The sequence below is a fragment of the Branchiostoma lanceolatum genome, chromosome 2 (assembly GCF_035083965.1).
Source record: "Branchiostoma lanceolatum isolate klBraLanc5 chromosome 2, klBraLanc5.hap2, whole genome shotgun sequence".
Classification (NCBI taxonomy): domain Eukaryota; kingdom Metazoa; phylum Chordata; class Leptocardii; order Amphioxiformes; family Branchiostomatidae; genus Branchiostoma; species Branchiostoma lanceolatum.
The window spans coordinates 24,212,811-24,230,959 of record NC_089723.1 but is presented as its reverse complement, the minus strand read 5'-3'; the positions used below and the strand labels follow the sequence as shown (position 1 = coordinate 24,230,959).

Below are 18,149 nucleotides of genomic sequence, written 5' to 3'. Positions count from 1 at the left end.
GGCTCATTGTATTTTGAGTCTGCATTCCTCTCTCCGTCTGCTCCAACTCCAAGTTGTTTCCGACATCTGTGTTATATTTTGACTCTCACTTTTCAGCAAATTTCGCCGATGGTCTGAGTAGTTACGATGTCGTGCACCCCGTGAGAGTTTCCCCAGACGGGGAGTTCATATCGCACAGAGTCGTGCACAGCGAACACCACCACCTCCACCGGCGGGGGGCAGGCGACCAAGGGCGCCCATCCTCTCCTCAAGCGGGCGGGCTTCACTACAAGGTCACTGTGGACGGGGTTGACTTGCATCTTGATCTACGCCTGAACCCGGCTCTGCTGGCACCCGGGTATGTCCTGGAACGACATCGGGGAAACGTTTCACGGGCAGCCGTCACCCGCGGCCCGACCAACCCCTGTCACTTCGTGGGTACCGTTCCGTCAGCCAGGGACTCATCTGTGGCCATCAGCACTTGCAGTGGACTGGTATGTTGTGTTTCTTGTTTACGAACTCTTCAGGATAATTAACCCTTGTCCTGCTGGACTTTTTTTACCCTATAGTAGTCCCTGTGCTGGGCTTTTTTGACCCTATTTAAAGGAGGGGTACTGCTTTAACTTTGCTATTTTTTTGATACTTTGCCCACAAATAACTCTATAAAGTTATATATCAATACAAAGCTAAGAGTCTCTACTTTTCAGAAATATATTGCAAATTTTGCCTGCACCTACCTGTATTGATTGATAATGGCAATAAATCAATAAAAAACCCTTTTTTCAAAAATCTTTTGTATTGAAGTATCTGAACCATATAAAAAGTACCAATATCAAAGCTGCAGCATTCCTGACACATCCTGACAACATCAGAGCTTTATCTATGATGAAGAAGTTCACCCAGGTATCTCAGCAGGTAGGTTTATGACCATACAATGTCCACGGTGCTGAACTGGCTTTTCTGTAGAAAAGCTGAGCCATTTAGAATTAGTATACTTCTTTCTTTACCTCTATTACAATCACTTTCCTACACATCAGCTGAAAGCTTACAACAGGTATTATCTTTGGAATTCCAAACAAAGTAATATCATCGAATACAAAGGTAATAAAGATACAAAAGGCAATAAAAAGTACATTATTCCACAAAGTTTCCATATACTGCTGCATAGCACCAACACAGAGGTCTCTACCAAGACTACAATGTTGCTGACCAGTCTTGGCAACATCAGAATGTGAAGAAGTAAAATACACAGGTATTGTAACAGGTGAGTACATGTATATGGTTGTAGACTGCCCTTGGTGCTGAACTCACTTTTGAGCAAAATCTACACTCTCATACAGAACAGTACACTTCATGCTGTAGCCATAGAACAATTGACATTCTAGCTTTCTATACATGAGTGGAAAGATTATAGTCTAACCTTTCTTGTCATATCAACATACAGTTGTTACAATCTATACTAAAGGCTATATTATAATAAAGACATAAAAAGCAATAAAAAGTACATTATTCCACTATGCTTTCATATGCCTTTGTATAGCATCAACACACAGGTTTCTACGAAGACTACAAAGTTTCTGACCAGTTTTGACAACATCAGAATAATATATCGTATTATATGTAAAGAAATACGAATTGCAGATATTATAACAGGTAAGTATATGGCTATCAAAGTCTGAGACTGGTCAGCCCCACAATTGAAATCATGCACCACTTCCCCGCCAGCGACCACATCCACTACCTCCTCGGGCACGTCCACGCCGTCCTCGGTAAGTGCCCCGAGCTCTTCCATGGCTAAAAGTAGCGTCAGCGCCGCTTTCAAGTTCATCAGCAACGTGTAAGGGTCCCTCTCCGCTTGCCCCGACATGTCTTCGAGGCCGATGTTGTGACTCCCCGTCTTCGCCAGAACTGTCACTGATTTCAGCGGAATTTTCACTTGTTAAAGGATATTCCACCCCTGAATCGTTCGTGAAAATGTCCTCTAGAACGTCTTCGGCCGTGTACCGATCCATTTTGGCGTTTAAACACCGAAATTGCCGCCAGAAATACGGAAAATATCGCCCCGAAAACATTCCAGCAGACGACACGGCATCATGGCCGCCTCATTAACATATGGCCTCATTAACATATCACGCATGCGTCCTGGGACGAATTGCGCAACAACAATTTTGACCCTTGACCCCGACGATGTGGCAACACTATGTTACTTCCGGGTTTCGGGGGTTACGCGGGAGTGAGACGCGTTCGTGCCGGAAATACCCCCAGCGCCTATATATAGGCGGTCCGCAGGACCCGCACATTATGCGTAGCGCCTATATATAGGCGGTCCGCAGGACAAGGGTTAATTAAGATTCCTCCTTTTTAGTGTATCCCAAACAATGGGTGTCCTGGGAGTGGCGTATTTTGCAGGAATTTACCCCGGGTTAAGGTGTACAATGCCATGTTATTGTTAGCTAAAACGCCCGACATTTTTCGAGAGTCCTTCCTTTGTAGACCCGCCCCCTTTTGAAGTCTGGTCTGTTTTCGTACTTAAACCAAGATGTATAAGAAGAAACCTTGGTGTATTTCTTCTTCTGTAGTTAAAGGAACATATCTTGGCGATTTTTTTTAATTCGGAGACCGGGCCAGACACGCTCGTGGTAAATTTATCGCGGGGTCTTGACCTGCCTACCTTGGGGCTGTGAGGCTCTCGAGCGGCCGAGCTGTGAAAAGCTGTCCTCCCCCTGTCGCGCGCTCGTTACCTCGTATCAAACAAATTAGACGCGCTCCATATGGTCTACATCAGGTGAAGAGGTGACGTTACGCCCAGAGCTCTTTTGTGGCCCTTTCTAAAGGGCGTTACGGGAAATATTAGCCCCAGACGGACTTTCCCTTTCCTCCTGTCTACCCAACGTATATCAGGAACGTAACGGACGCGTCGACGGATCTCCCCTTCCCTTCGTTTCAGCTTCTGGTCCTTCAGCTGGCACTGAAATTAGTCCGTCTGGAAATAGAACAGGGTCTTGCTGCTCCGCCCTCTTGATCACAGCTCGCCATGCTCTATATAAATAGCAAAGTAGACAGTTAACCCTTTAGTAGAGTCGTTAAAAGCGTTTTGATGTACACATAGCGCCATACTACGGTGTGAAGATGGGCAAACATTAAGTCGTCATGATGATATTTCCCCAAAGATCTCCACGCTTGATAAGCCGCAATGTTTTCAATGAAAATAGAATTACAATATTCCAAAATAAATATCTGGTGCTGTGCGCTGTCCCTGAGGAATAAACCGAGTATCTCGTCCGGATAGGGTTAGCTGGACTGACAGAGCTGTACTGATAGTATTGAAGTGTATGTACATCAGATCAGACAGAGCCTGTGGCGAGCCGGCCATGATTAAAAAACGCGTCGCTGTCGAGATGTGTCAACGACGGATTAACCTCCAACAACATTCAGCCTAATCGATCATGGTCATTACTTCCCCAGCACACGGAGAAAGTGGGGGGAAGTTATGGTTTCTCGTTGTTGTGTCACGTGGAAGGAAGAAATCAAGCGAGACGATATGAAGGCTGAACTCAGACAGGACCCTTCAGCACCGCCAGGCGCAGCTGTTTTTCCACGTTCATTAGAGAAAAATATTTCTGTTCCGTCTTTCACTGTGTCCAGATAGCCCTCACGCTTATCGGTCTGTGAGGACTACAACGTAGCCTCCACCAGGCCTTTCTACGGGGGTATGGATCGTAGACTTCGGCAAAAAGGGGAATGGTTGGCCAGGATAGTCGGTCCACGGGAAGGTTAAAATTCCCCCCTGACTGCGCCTAGCCAAAGAAATCTATGGTGGCCAAACTCCCCTGGCAAAAACATTCTCCCTACAGCCAGCGTAGTTAGATCTAGTTAGTCTGGCAGAGACTAGCAGAGTTAGTCTGGCAGTGACTAAACTGCAATGGTCAGTCCCTTTAAAAACCCGAGAAGTCACTATAGTACTAACTGGGATCCCTGTGAACAAATTGGCTGGATCTCTCGGAGATAAATTCATCGTTAACCTTACCAGGCCTTTGTGTTGTTCCCTTTAGCCAGGTCACCTGTGGCGGGTCAACTGGTATCGGTGTCTGCCGAGATTTCTCGCTGCGATAATTCTGTTTGGCTAGGGAATTCCTGGCGCGTTCGGACTGATGTTGAGGGTTGTTCTGAATGCTTGGGGAGGACGGCTCCCCGGGGAGTGTTAGAGATCGGCCAGGTCGTTATTAAGGGTATGGAGAGGAGGATATGAAGGTAGATTTTATCGTACGAGTGGAAACGCCGCGTATGTACTTGACCTTGAGGTGCCACGTGCCGGGCATACGGAATGCTGCTCAGAATGCAGCATACCGTCGTTATCAGCGGTAAAGAGACTTGATCATGAGGTGTGGAGCAGGGATGGGGATGCTTGAGTAATCTCCAAGCAGATCCTGCGATGGCAGGGGACGGTATCCATTGGCCAAACAGAACCTATTGTCCCCCAATCATGCCGATGGATATTGTTCCCCTGCCACCGCAGGATCTGCTTGGAGATTAAAGACAAGCGTGCTTACTTAGACCGGAGTAGAATTATTTTGCTCTTGAAATACTTGAATTTTTGAACTTCTCCTGATTTGAATTAAGAGTATTGCAGGTCATACCCAAATCTGATTTGGCACCATTGTAAAATATTTGTGAATCAGGTTTTGCCATTCCCTTCCTGTGAAGTGTCGCATTTGCATGTACCTCATCCTGTGGAAGCAGGGCCATTGCCAAGGTGACTCTGTTCCTCCCCCTCTGGCGATGGAAGTGGCTTCGCCCGTCCCTTTCTTATTCACTTGTTTTACCTGTCATATCTGCTTTAGCATTTTCGTAAACATTCAACATTTTCGTGAATCATGTGCCAGTTCCTTCCTGTTAAGTGTCTGGATTTTGCGTACACGTCGTCCTCATTGCCACACCTCCCCTCTGTCTTAGACTTAGTCTGGTCCGTCCTTTTGTTCTCTACAAGTTGAACAGACAGATCTGTAAACTTGGGAAAGTTTGGGTCGAGTCGAAGTACAACCTTCCAAGCGTGAATCCCGCTACCAAGCACGTAACGCAATACTCCGCCGTCGACCCGGTAATCTCACTCACTCGGTGTAGAGCTAAAGAAACATGTTCAAGGCTTCAGAGTGAGAGTTGAGAGCACGGCAGCCCATATTTCTTACAGTCAACTTACTGATAACCGTCTGTGGACGTGTTCAAGGACGATCGTGTCCTGATATCAAAGTTACAACAACTTCTGCCGGTGACGACCTTCTCTCAAAGGTGACGTAGGCGAACAGAAAAGCCATATTTCTCCCACAGAGGAGTTTCCGGCGCCTCACGTACACGTGGCAGGATCCATGGTACTGTTTCCGGTGCAGTTGACCCTGGTAAAGGACTCTGTTGAACAGGTGACCTAACAAACACACAACACGCTTGTGGAGCCGTCAAACCTCCCTCTTTGATAACTGGTTCGTGCAGAAACCGATTGATCACATTGAACACAATCTCCGACTCTTGTCAGGCTCTGGTTCCGATAAATAATGGTTCTTCTTCCTGTTGTGGAATTCTCCGTCCGGTCGGCAGGGGAAAACTTTCTCCCGGACCTTTCTCCCCTTTCTGTTTTGAATAGCTGAACGTCAAAACATCCGAATCTCGTTCGTTCCGCATGTCCATCTTCGGATCATTGCAGCGATATCCTTGTAACTGTGAGCGTCGACTCCATACCTGATACATTCGGTACACCAATGTGTGGTTTGTACCTGCAACTCGCAGTCCATGACGATTCGGTATTTGCTTATCAATAAGGTGAATTGTGTCAGTTTTATTACATTACCTAAAAGGTAGCTTCGGTATGTTAACCCTGAGTACAGAGATATCTTTATTTCAAAGGAAGTGTCCTGTTCCGGGTGGGAGCAGCCATCTTTCAGAGCCGGGCAGAGGAGAAGGTCTCGGCGGTTTCAGGTGTCCAGGTCTGGGGCGGCCCGTTGAAAGGCCGGGTGTAATGAGCATGTTCGTCCCCGGCAGCTGTCCCTCACGGCCCAGTACATGATGACTGAAACAGTGAACCTACAAAAATACCCGAAGCGACACGGCGAGAAGGCCTCTCCAGACCATTTTCAAGCCTTCAAAACCCATTTCCAGGCCTACAGACCCCATTTCCAAGCCTCAAACCCCATTTTCAAGCCTTCTCAAGTTTTAAATGCTTGGAAATAGTTTGGAGAAGGCTTGGAAATGGATTTTGGAGGCTTGGAAATCAAATGGGGTTTGAAAGCTTGGAAATAGTCTGGAGAAGCTTTCAACCAGTGTGTAGCGGCAGTGAAAGACGCCGGGTTGCAGACTTGCTGTTCACTTCCTTCACATTTTTCTCAGCGGTCAATGACCCTGACCATGTACCTTGCCATATTTTCCAGCCCCCTTCCACAGCTGGCAAAACCACATGTCAGGTTTGTTAGTACCACTGTCATTCTTTCCATTATGATTTACACGTTCGGCGAGCCTGTCCTATGACCCGTCAAAGGTCACAACAAATTTTCCAGCGCGAAAAAAATTTAAGTCTTGTCCTGACAAAGACGGTTTGATGAATAAAGGCGGAGAGACACGAACTCTCTACTTGTAGATGTAGTTGACACGAGGTTTCTTGGATACGACAGATACAAGATTGGCAACAAACAGAATCAGGAACCGAACCGGAATCCAGTAGTATCAGACAGAGGGAGAAACATTTCTTTGACTCCTCTAGTCTTTCTACATGTCACGCCCGTCCTGTGTCGGCAGATGCCATGTGTGTTTGTACATGTGCCCTGTGCACCTACAGACCGATTCGTCTTCTGAGGTGAGGTTAACACTCCATAGTGCGAGTTGGACATCTGATTTGTCAATCTGTCAACAGAACTCCCTTTGTGCCCAAATGTCACTTGCCACGTGGTCAGCCCTCACGTAGTTCACTGCCAAGTCGGTGAGGGGTCCGTGTTGAGAAGTTGTAGGTTCTCTGTTTACACCTGTGAAGCCCTGCGGCAATATTTCATCCGACAAATGTGCTAGTGAGTCGTACCTTTGCCGTGTGGGGAGGGAATATACCGTTCCAACATGGTGAATCAAACAATTAAGCTGAACAATGGTGTCATCGTCACAATCCTGCCTTCCGGTCCTTCTTGACTCACATCTTTCCTCGCCGTTCCTGTGCGTCGTTAGTTCCATCCCTCCCCAGATGATGTCATCGCGCGCACACCTAGGGTTGCTGTGGCAGGCCAGACTTTGTGTTGGCGGGAGGCCATCTGTGGATGATCCAGACTATACAGTGTTGGCACACTTGGCAGCGGCCAAGGCCAACATCGCCTGAACTGAAACACGGCTTGTCCCCACTCTGCCACGTGTGCTTCCGAAGGAACATCCAGTTTGGGTTGAGCGAAAGTGGGAGTCGTGCTGGTGAATGATGTAACGGCGATGTGGCGATTGACCAAACCAGTAGTTGTCATTGCACAAAGGATTCTATATTTTTACTCATTCAGTTTTGTTTACATAGTATTTGTCTGTGTTTAGCCTAGTGTATACTCCCGAAACATAAACTGAGTGAAATTTATGTATTCATCAGTTTATTTCATCTCAAGACGGCTGGGTTGCCCGTTCAACTTTGTACTTAAAAAAGTTCATATAAAATCCGATATGTCAAAACAAATCTTTGTCCATAACTCAAAGTCTTAGCCATTCCAAGTGCAATACAAGTGGAATACAAGATGGTCGGTATTACCACTGGTATTGGTGCTCAATTATCAGCTCCGTCTTTTGAGCGGGAACGCGCCCCTGCCGGTAGCCTGCTCCTGAGAACAGCGCGCCCCGTGACTTCACCCGTCGGCAGGTGCCCGGAGGACTCGGGTAGTCCTGGCCCTGCGCCATAGATAATAGGGATGTACCCACTAGTCTGTCATCCCTCAAGGCATGGCATGGTGACAAGGGAGCGACCCACCCCTGCTGTCTGAGGGGTTTACCACACATATCGTCTCATATTATATAAAGGCTCTACCACAAAAGATTTAGATGGAGGGAACACAGCAGAAAACTTCAGGGGTGATCATTCTGTAACACGGACAGAAAGCAGGGCATTATGAAGGGTACTATGAGAACACCCGAGAAGCCGGTGGGCTGCAACAGAGTTGTTCCACCAATCTTTATTTCTGCTACTCACGTTTGCTAGATTTTGACCCAAAAGGGAAGGTTTAAAAGTCTACCTCCATGTAACAAAAAAACAGCCGAAAGAATTGCCCTCGTCTACTAGGTGGTCTTTGTCTATGTGATGTCTATGTATCTAATAGGAAATATGATACACGAAAAAACTGCATGAAAAAAAATAATACTTAGCGTTAACTGCACTGACATTACCTATGAATCCTGCTACTGCGGCTCAAAAGTGGAGTGTTTGTTTCCATCTCCAGAGAGGACTGATCAGGACAGGGAAGGTCGACTACTTCATCGAGCCAGTCCGCGGACACAACCTCACCGCCGAGGAGAAACACCCTCACCTCATCTACAAACGATCTGCTCTGCCTAAAGATAGCCGACCTTCCTCCCCGCCTGTGTATGAGGGAGAACACTCGGACTTCTGTGGGTTAGAAGGTAGGGGTCAATCGTCTTTCATTCTTTTGGGACATTATGATTGGGGGGGGGGGGGGGGGGTAGTTGTAATCTTTAGTCCCTAATACTTGCTTGTAGCTTTGGGTCCTAGTCGATTGTTATCATGATGATACATGCTTTTCTTTCAGCGATAGATATATTTAGGAAGGATATGGTGGGATATGCGTGGATCCGTGGGCCGGAGTTCGATCAAAGGGTCGGCCCCAACTCGGACATGTTGCAAGGGACTGCATTCGTTATTTCGGTTTATGACGTAAAGCCGGCGACCCCGCCGTGTATGAGGTGGCTTCAGGCGTAAGCCTCACGCGTCAAACCTCTGCAAGTAAAAGAACCCAACACACTTATCGAGAAGAGTAGAGGTTGGGGTGACCCGGTGTGTTGGGCCACAAAAAAAAGAGAAAAAGAGCGCGAGCCGTAGCGAAGCCGCATTGCACTGCCACTAACTGCACTTGGCTTCACCTCAATTGAGGACGACTGCTTTACCCCTTACCTTATGCACCTCACACTAGGCCTGAGTTATGATAACATTGAAAAGAAGAATAACTCCAGGCCTGCTGTAGGCCCTACACGGGCAGCGGCGGAAGAAGACGTGTAAACGAGTTAATTGGCGGGTCGGTAATTCGTCCATGGAGAACATCAGTGGCAGGTTGTTGTGTCTTCATGTGTGATTACAGCGACCACCGAAGCAGGTGGCGTGGAGAGTTTTGGCTCCGTCTCGGGCCTCTCTACACAATCTCTGTACACTGTCGCGTGTCAGGGTGCTGGGTTTATTATCTTTGGTCCGTCATCAACTGGGAAACCGGCAGACACCTTCTCTCAGGACACCAACGGTTTGCAATGAAAGTAAATCTACCCTTTTCCCACATTTCCGCCACGTTGATTTGGAGCGATTTTGTTTGGGTTTCAGATGTGAAAGCAATTTCTTCCGCCGAGCTCGATTTAACACCAGTACGTCAGCCGTGCTAGAAATGTGGGGTGTTCGTTTGATCGGAACCGCATCGCTGCGGACTGCATTACTGGCAGAACATCTAGCAACTATTGTCCAGGAAGAGAGGGCTGGGCCTATAGGAGTGGCCGCGAATTTAACGTTTGAGAGGAGAGAAACGTTAAAAATCGCGGCATTTCCTAGCCATCTCAACCGAAACCTCTGCTTGGAGAATACGGCCGGGCACCTCTACAACGGTAACACCCAGATTAGTTTTGCGGATTGGCAGTGAAACTGTTCTGTTGTTCCATACAATCCATCTAGCCGTTCTTAAGTTATGCTGACCACAAATATCCAGAAATACAAAAATACAAACAGGCAGACAGACTCACACACACACACACACACACACACACACACACACACACACACACACACACACACACACACACACACACACACACACACACACATACACACACACACACGAGGTAATAATGACCTGTTTTAATCTGACAGAAGAAGCGCCCCGTCTCAAGGACAACGCTCTCTTCCCTGTCCCTAACATGTGTCCACGACTCCCTGACTGCAGTTTACATTGCTGGTGAGGAAACAACGTGCAGACGATAGATGTGCCCCTCGGACGGTCGCACACGTCTCCCGCCACGCAGATGGCTAGCATCTGACGTCAACACTCCCCTGTAATGGCAGTTTGTTTGAAAAGAGCTTGGTTGTCGAGGTCACCACGACCTGTTTCTGACAAGGCCTTGTCCGTCTTAGGGCAACCTTAGGCCTTCCCCTGCCCTGCTTCAGAACCACACGATTTATGAACGCATGATTCTATTGCTTTGATCTTCTCCAAAAGACCGCTTACAGATCAAGCAGGGATGACATTGTTTGTTCAGCGGTGGTGACGAGATATGGTTGCTAGGCGTCGGTATTGGAAACCAACAGCATTGACGTCAATGTAGTCAGTCAATGAAGGCAAGTCAGCACCATGGTCAGTGGTGGTGTCATGTACTGTATTACATGTCTCTACTCTACTCTACTCTAACGCATGGTCATATCTCAGAGATTGTCATCATGACTTTCACGGTTTTCATATATTTCTTTTAGCTGACTCCCCATTTGCGACAGACGGGACGCTTTCTGATACGTGCCTGAAATTCCACGTCTAACTCTCACCTCTCTTGTAGCGTTACTGTTATAGGTATGTCGAGGGGATTAGGTCAGCAAGCACATTAATCTTTCTTCGAATCATGTCCCTTTCAGACGAGGGCCCCTTCTTCAGCTTCGCCCGCATGCTTATAAGATTTGTTTACACAATCAAGCGAGCGGCACTTTACTTCGTGCACTTAGCGGGCGTGAAAAGCGCGATATTGTTGACTCTGCAGTCTGTAGAAGTATGAGAAGTGCCTTTTGATAAATCGTCTATTTACTCTGTGTGTGTTTCACCCCAATTACTCATCACTGTGCTATGTCAAGCAGTGCGCGGTGACTTGCACACGTCCGTGCGAGTGTGGTAGTATCTACCAGACTAACTACACTGGCTGTACAATTTGCCAGTGGAGTTAAGCCATCGTAGTGTTTCTTTGGCCAGGAGTGGGAACTAACTTCCTCGCCAGTTATTCCACCTTTTGCCAAATCATACGATGATTTTTTTTACGATCCATACCCCGTGGGAAGGCCTAGTGAAGGCTGCGAGTGTGGTACAGGACGGTAACAGTGACCGTAACGCCCACATTTCTTCTTCTGTGCTTTAGTTTTGGTATCCCTTATCTGTCCATGCCGCCAGTTGTTGTAAGTTTTCAAGAGTGCTAGAGGCAGGATGAACTTCCTTTCTGTGGAACAAACTCATTAAACGAAAGTTGTTCGGTATTTGGCGCCAGGTCTAAGCTTATAATAGGCTTAGTTTGGCAGACTGATATGACCGGTACAATCTGTTCTGCGTTTAGACTACGACTCTAGACAAGCATATGTCGTCGCTATTTTAAACGATCTCTGTTCCCGTTTTCACTTGCTCCCAGTCCTCCTGAATACTCCTATCAGCTAGATGTGTACAACGGCAGGTGTTTCAATGACATGGGAACTTCCCTGCCCGACCTACTTTTTCCCGGATTTATTGTGCCTCGGGAGGGAGGGTTAGGACAACAAGTTGACCCCAGACATTTCTGTTTTGACTTGGGCTTATCCAGGACCATTTGTCTCTCGCTTGTGTCGCAAACATCGGATCGACGCGAAGCCTGTCAGTCGGGACAACGTGAATAACAGGCTGTGAAAGTGTTTAGGCTGTCGCGATGGAAGGCACACTTAGTCTCAGGGCATTAAATAAATCAATAAGAACTATATCAGGAAAAGTCAGATTGCCGGAGGACTGGCTGTTAGAAACACAGCATCATCATCATCATTTTCGCTGCAGGTCAGCTGTCGCAGAGGCGAGCCACCAGACCAGATACTTACATATCTAGTCCATGTTGACAAAGTACACCGCCTGGTCTGAATATCCAATGTGTCCATGGTCTTAAGTAGTCTACATATCTGTCTTGTGCCTCATGAAACATAATGTAGAACAAAAACAGAAAAAATGATCCTTCGTCCCGCTTTGACAAGGATTAGGTGTATGACTGAGACGTGGGCATCAACTATAAATGGGGCATCTGGACTGGAGGATGTGGCGTAACGTTAGATTATGTACGTACGCGTACGCGTTTTGACAGAGATAATCCCAGCACATGCATCTTCCTTGGTTTTCGGTCAACATTGTTCCTTGAACTTCCTTCTCAACATCTAGTTGGATAATTCCTCCCTACACAGGCAGTAGCAGCCTCACAGTTGAGCTCCTGGTTGGTGGGAGGCCCGGTTCAATCCTGGGAAGGGTATCTCGGTTGGGGTTGCAGTTGCACCTGTCTTTCGAAAGGGACGTAAAATGGGGTCCCTTGTTCGAGGGGGTGCCTGGAGCAGGTTAAAGGGGAAGGGCTAGCAACCCTTTCCTGTAAAAATATACCCTGCTACAGCATGGAAACCTGCTAGACACTAGGCACTACAAGGGTCTGAACGAAACGAACGAATACACTGGGGAATGGGGGCGGCATTGACTCGTGAGGGCACAGCTTGTGAGGGACCGCTGTAAGAACCGGACTTCCGGCGAAACGTTGTCGTCCCATAAAGTCACCTGTTTATGTAAATGTTCGAATACCGCTTAACAGTTTATACACAGTTTGACTAGGCAGACAAAACTACACCGTACATTTTGTATGTAGCAAGGATAAGAACCATCTTGGAGGCGACCGTAAATAAAGCTACCAGGTCTTCATATGTCAACAAGTGTTTAAGCGTCTTTATCCGGACTGAACACGCAGGTATTTGAATGTTATAGTTAGTGGCATATACACATGGACTTTTCGTGCGGAGTAGTGTAACATTTGACATGGTTAAGGTTCTTGGAACCGTCATACTGCACTAGTGTTTGTACTTCTAGAAAAACAGGGTCGCAGATATGAAAAGTGATTTGTAAACAAGGAAAACGGCTTATAAGTACTGACAAGTCGTCCACCAATTATAGCATATCAGGCCCTAATTATGTTTATTTTGGATTTGAGTTTCCGGAAATCTTCAGTGATGCACTCGCCCATATCGAGATGCCATCTTTAGCCGAGTGCTGATGTTTTTTCTAGCGCGAAGGCTGCCATAAATAAACGCGCAGGATACTTGAAGGTTCGGATGACGCGACGGCGAAAGGACTTTCTTCTTACAATAACATTTCGGGGGTGGTCGCAAACGCCAGGAATTCAGAGCCGACTCATCCTTCTGCGCCGACGTTTTGTCACGTTGTCAGTAATGAGTGACGTGTGGAAAGCCTTGCTACCAGGGAATTTGCTTTGTTCTTCTTCTACTGTGGTGGGCGTAGATAGAAGGGGATGAAAAGGGAATGAGGAATCTTCAGTTTAGGGGTTAGCTATAGGCTTCGGCCTGTTTTTGACGTATTTTTATGTGTATTTTTTGGGCTGTCTATTTTGTAAGGTTGCCTTTTGTCCTCCAGTCAAAAAGAAAACCTGACAAAATAGAACGCTCGATAAAACGCCTAAAAAGACGTCAAAAACAAGCCTATAGCTAACCCCAGCTTGGAGAGTAAAGTGATCTGCACGTGTCTATATAGGACCGGGCTACCTCAACTACCTCAACAGGAAGACTTGAAGCAGAATGAAAGTCTAGGATTCTGTTTTACGGAAGTTTTTCATGGTTCATCAAACACTATTCATTAGGGCCAAGGTCAAACGTCTGTCTAGTCGCCTTTTAGCAGAGATGTCTTGCGAGACAAGCTTCCTTTATTTGCTGACTTTAGTTAACGATGTTACTGATAGCTGTGGGCACGTAACCACACAGAGAAGGGACGAGTAACGCACCCTGCCACGAGGTGTCTAGCCGTGACAGCACCACCTCTTCGCGACGGAGGAGAGACAAATGCTATAAGCGGTTCCATACGTATTTTGGTCACGCACGTGGCCGTCTTCCTCTCGATTTGTTTACAATAACATACTTTACCCGGATCGGCACATTGTGACAGCCGCGGGAAAATGACAGATCGTTTGTCAACTCCTTGTACAGTAATTTCATGAGTAATGGCCATGGCATTGTGCTAGGAAATTGCGACACTTTGCGAATGCCTTTCGCAAGGTGGGGCAATTTGGCGCAGTCCAGTGATATATCTGCTTGAAACTCACAGCCATTGAACCTGCAGAGTTCGCTTGACACCAACACATCTGCACTTTGCTTTCCGGAGCAGAGTTGTCCTTCCGATACCCCCCTTCAGATTAACGCGACTTTGATCAGGCAAACACTGCTTAAGTTGGCAGTTCTACTATCAAAGAAATCTTTGCTCGTGTTACACAAAGTAGTTCTTAACGAACTCCATATTTAGAAACAGCTCTTCGACTGAGTCTGTTCCACGATTTGATCATTTTTCACGACGTGGGTAGCCTGTTTCATGCATCGGAAATGTCGTATGTCTGCTGAACCGCATCCTAGAACCTGAGGGTCCACTGTCGGTTCCCAACAACGCCTAACGCTTGGTGAAAGTCTCCTATAAAGAATATTAGCAACAAAGAGTTCCCCTGTTGGCATACCATAGCTAAGATATAGCGATTGAAGGTGTTGGCATGTTTTTACATCGTGGAGTATTTGACGATGACCTACCGGATCTGACAAGTGTGGACAAGTGTAGGGGTAAAGGTAAACAGGCTCATGCAAAGCAGTAATGAAACGACAGGGAAAATTCCTCAACTTGGAGGGTTTCTCTGTTTATAAAGCTTCTAATCAAGATACTTTGTATACAGTTGACTTTAGGAAAATCCACACTCTCAGTTGCGGAGGAAGACTGTAAAAACGAGCGTTGCCAGACTGGTTGCCATCGTTTGTTTTGGTTGTTGGCGGCAGAGGTCAAGTCTAAGCGTTTCCTGTCAGCTGCCGGCAGCGCAGGTGGTTTATCTCCGGCTTTAAGACCATTATGGGACTGCCCAGGTCTCTGGGATAACACCAGGGAATGGGTCTGTTTCTGTATTGTTGCATGGCCAACCGTTTGTTTCTGCCCAAATGAGCCACAAAGAATTCAGTCGATCAGCAATATTCACAGCAGGCAATGGTATTGTCAACCAAAACATATTTCTGTCCATTTCACATCAATTTGTGAAACACAAGCGTCACTTTAACAGCGAGACTGTAGCAATGATTAGTGTGCCAGTTCATAGTGCACATAGTCCAAATTCCGTGAGGACCACTACTCTTTCAAAGCCACGGCTAAATAAAGATGACATTCAGACGACAGACAGCTACAGACAGGTACATTTTGACAACAACTGAGGCAGACGCGGGGGTCGGAGGACAGGAAAGGCATCTCGCCCCCTCCCACCCACAAAGCACTTTTTGACAACTTCATCGGACGACTGAGACGTTGGGACGTCTTCTTATCACTCCATATTGTCTTCCGTTATCTCACAGGTGTCTCCGTGTAAACACGTGGCTTCCCCACTTTGTCCGGGGGGCTGGATACCGGAATGTTTTGTCTGCACCTGGAGAGACTGTGACAAAGTCGTGTAACACTGAGTAACGACACACTTGAGACGCTGTGCCCGGGGAGTGAATGCCCTGTGTGTACACTATATACACATAACGTCTTTGCCAGGGCTGGAAACAGAATCGTCCTTATGTATGATTGCCTGACGTTGGCATTGTGCCTAGACGTCTGTGAACAGAAGTTGGTCGGCATCAGACCAACAGGGGAGGCCCTGGGCACTAGACGAACAGCGTACTACAGATGTTTCGACGTGTATGACCAAACCCTGTGTAGTACCTTGGAAGGGTTGAAGAAATGGATAGCTTTGAAAGCGTGCCTGTGTCTGCAGAGTTACTGTAACAAACTGGCCCATAGCCCACACGTACAAGGAACTGGCCATGGACGCACAGAGAACAATAGTCAATTAATGAATGAAAGAAAGAAAGGAAAGATGAATGATAGAATGAAGGAAGCTATTCACAGGAGGATATAAGATCTGCCTGTCTGTCTTTGACTATCGCGCGCAGGCACGTGTTTGCTATGCAATTTTGCACTATCTTCATTCCAAGAACCATAAGGTGTCCAAGGCCTCTGGATGGAATGGTCACCACGATGACCGTATCTGATCCTCCAACACGGATAGCCCAAGATATATGAGAGCAAAAAGACCCACCAGTCTCTATCCATATGATATCAATCACCGCCAGAATCCCGAAAGAAGAGCGTGTGAAAGTAATACATTGTGCAGCGTCGTCGTGGGGCATCCCCAGTCACCCGTGGATGTGCTAATGTCGGGGACATGTTTCAGTTTTCAGAGGGTCGCGTGGACCCCGGCCAGACCTGCCACGCGGCCCCGGGCGGCTCTGGGACCGAACCAGCCTTGTGTGAATCCTGACCGCCTTTACTTTTCACCGAACCACCTGTTTGGCCGCATAACAGCTTTATCGAGGCGCGTCAGCAGATGTTTCCACCGAGACAGACAACCTCACACGTTATTGGGACCACATGGACTCGGACGAGATAAGAGACCGACTTGAAATACGTGGCTAGTGCCTACTGACACTGATGGCTGCTCTCACAGGAAGCCGAAATGATTTCACATGTCATTTGGCAGCTTCTCTTTTTTCTGTTGCGAATTGCTGACCTCTGAGCGGACCAAACCTAAACTTATTTGTTTATTTGTGACCTTGCAGCTTATTCTAGTCTAAGCAATTTTGTTGTTTGTGAACTGCCTTCCTTCATAGAATAATGACGGTCGCAGCCTTGAGAGCCGTCCACATAGCAAAAGGAAACTTTCATTACTACTCCCCGAATACGTCCTTAGTGTCGGGTCTGTGCTTTTAGTTATTCCTTAGCTGTCGTCTGGACTATGTTTAAAACCACGTATCATTTAAATTGCCTAGAATTAGATCCGTCTCCGATCCAGCATTTCATCGCGTTCCCAACTCTTTCCCAATCAACATTGATACTGTACAAAGTCGTAACCTTGGCCGAGACCTCCCTCGCGTATATATCCCTTCCAAGGCTGGCGGATGTCTACCAACATGCACTTGATCTCTGTCAGTGTGAAGAATAAAGGGCGACATCTCCGTTTGAAAAAATACTGCTACCTAAGGTTAGCCTGGGTGCCATCCGATTACTACCGGGGCTCCCACACTCCCTACCCTGAAATCGATTTTTGTTTTAGGGTAGCGAGTGTAGGAGCCCCGGTAGTGATCGGATGGCACCCAGGCTAACCTAAGGCTTGCAAGGTGAAAAGCTAATGCGTTGAGAATGACTGCGGAGTGATATCTCACTTCACTTGTATTTGTCACCGACATGACCTAGGCACCTGCGGTGTAACCTTCAGGTCAAGTATGTGCCATCGGAAGGGGGAGGGGCAGCGAAACGATTAAGCGACCGGCAATGGAGATTTCGCCGTTTTGACTCCGAATCTGTGTAAATATTACTTAACAGCGCTGTAAACCACCTGCTCGGCCCGTTTGTAAGGTCGTCAGGAAGCCGGTGTCTGATAGCTGGCCCGGCGGCGGCATGTCTGCCCGGCTTCACTGCATAGTTTCAAGGCTGGGTAACTCCGGGGGGCACGGCATTGACAAAACCAATGCACAGGTCAATCAAATGTACATGTTAGAATGTCTATCCTTCTTTGTCAATTTGATTATTGCAAAGCTAAGAAAATAAACCTGTACAAACGACTCTTTTGTCCGGAGACGAAAAAAGTCGGTAATATCAAACTTCTGTATCTTTAATGTTTTGACTCGTGAACTTTCGATATGAAGAGAGAGCTTTCTGTTCTTGAGCTCTTAAGTAACTCCTACTTTTTGTCTTACGGTTTTTGCTAGGTTTGTCTGACCTTAGTCACGTTACATTTATGTGCTTCAGATGATCAACGTTCATCGGTGGCTTTGTAGAGCTCGTATTTGGCACATTGCCCTCGACAATGCCCCGTTGTTGTGATTAAAAAGCCAACGATTGTTCCCTGTACAATAGCGTACCCAGTTACTGAGTCCTCAGCAGTGATCCCAGCAATGCCCCCGCGCAGAGGTAAATCACACCCTAATG

The 18,149-nt window shown here is 47.0% G+C and overlaps 1 protein-coding gene across 1 annotated transcript in view; it reads left to right on the top strand.

The window, feature by feature from the left end:
• LOC136428092 (A disintegrin and metalloproteinase with thrombospondin motifs 12-like) overlaps positions 1-18,149 on the top strand; it is a 34,910-nt gene that overhangs the window by 1,082 nt on the left and 15,679 nt on the right. Inside the window, exons 2-3 of the mRNA XM_066417376.1 lie at positions 97-473; positions 8,415-8,595. Coding sequence (XP_066273473.1) covers positions 97-473; positions 8,415-8,595 — 558 coding nt within the window. The remainder of the gene's footprint in view (positions 1-96; positions 474-8,414; positions 8,596-18,149) is intronic.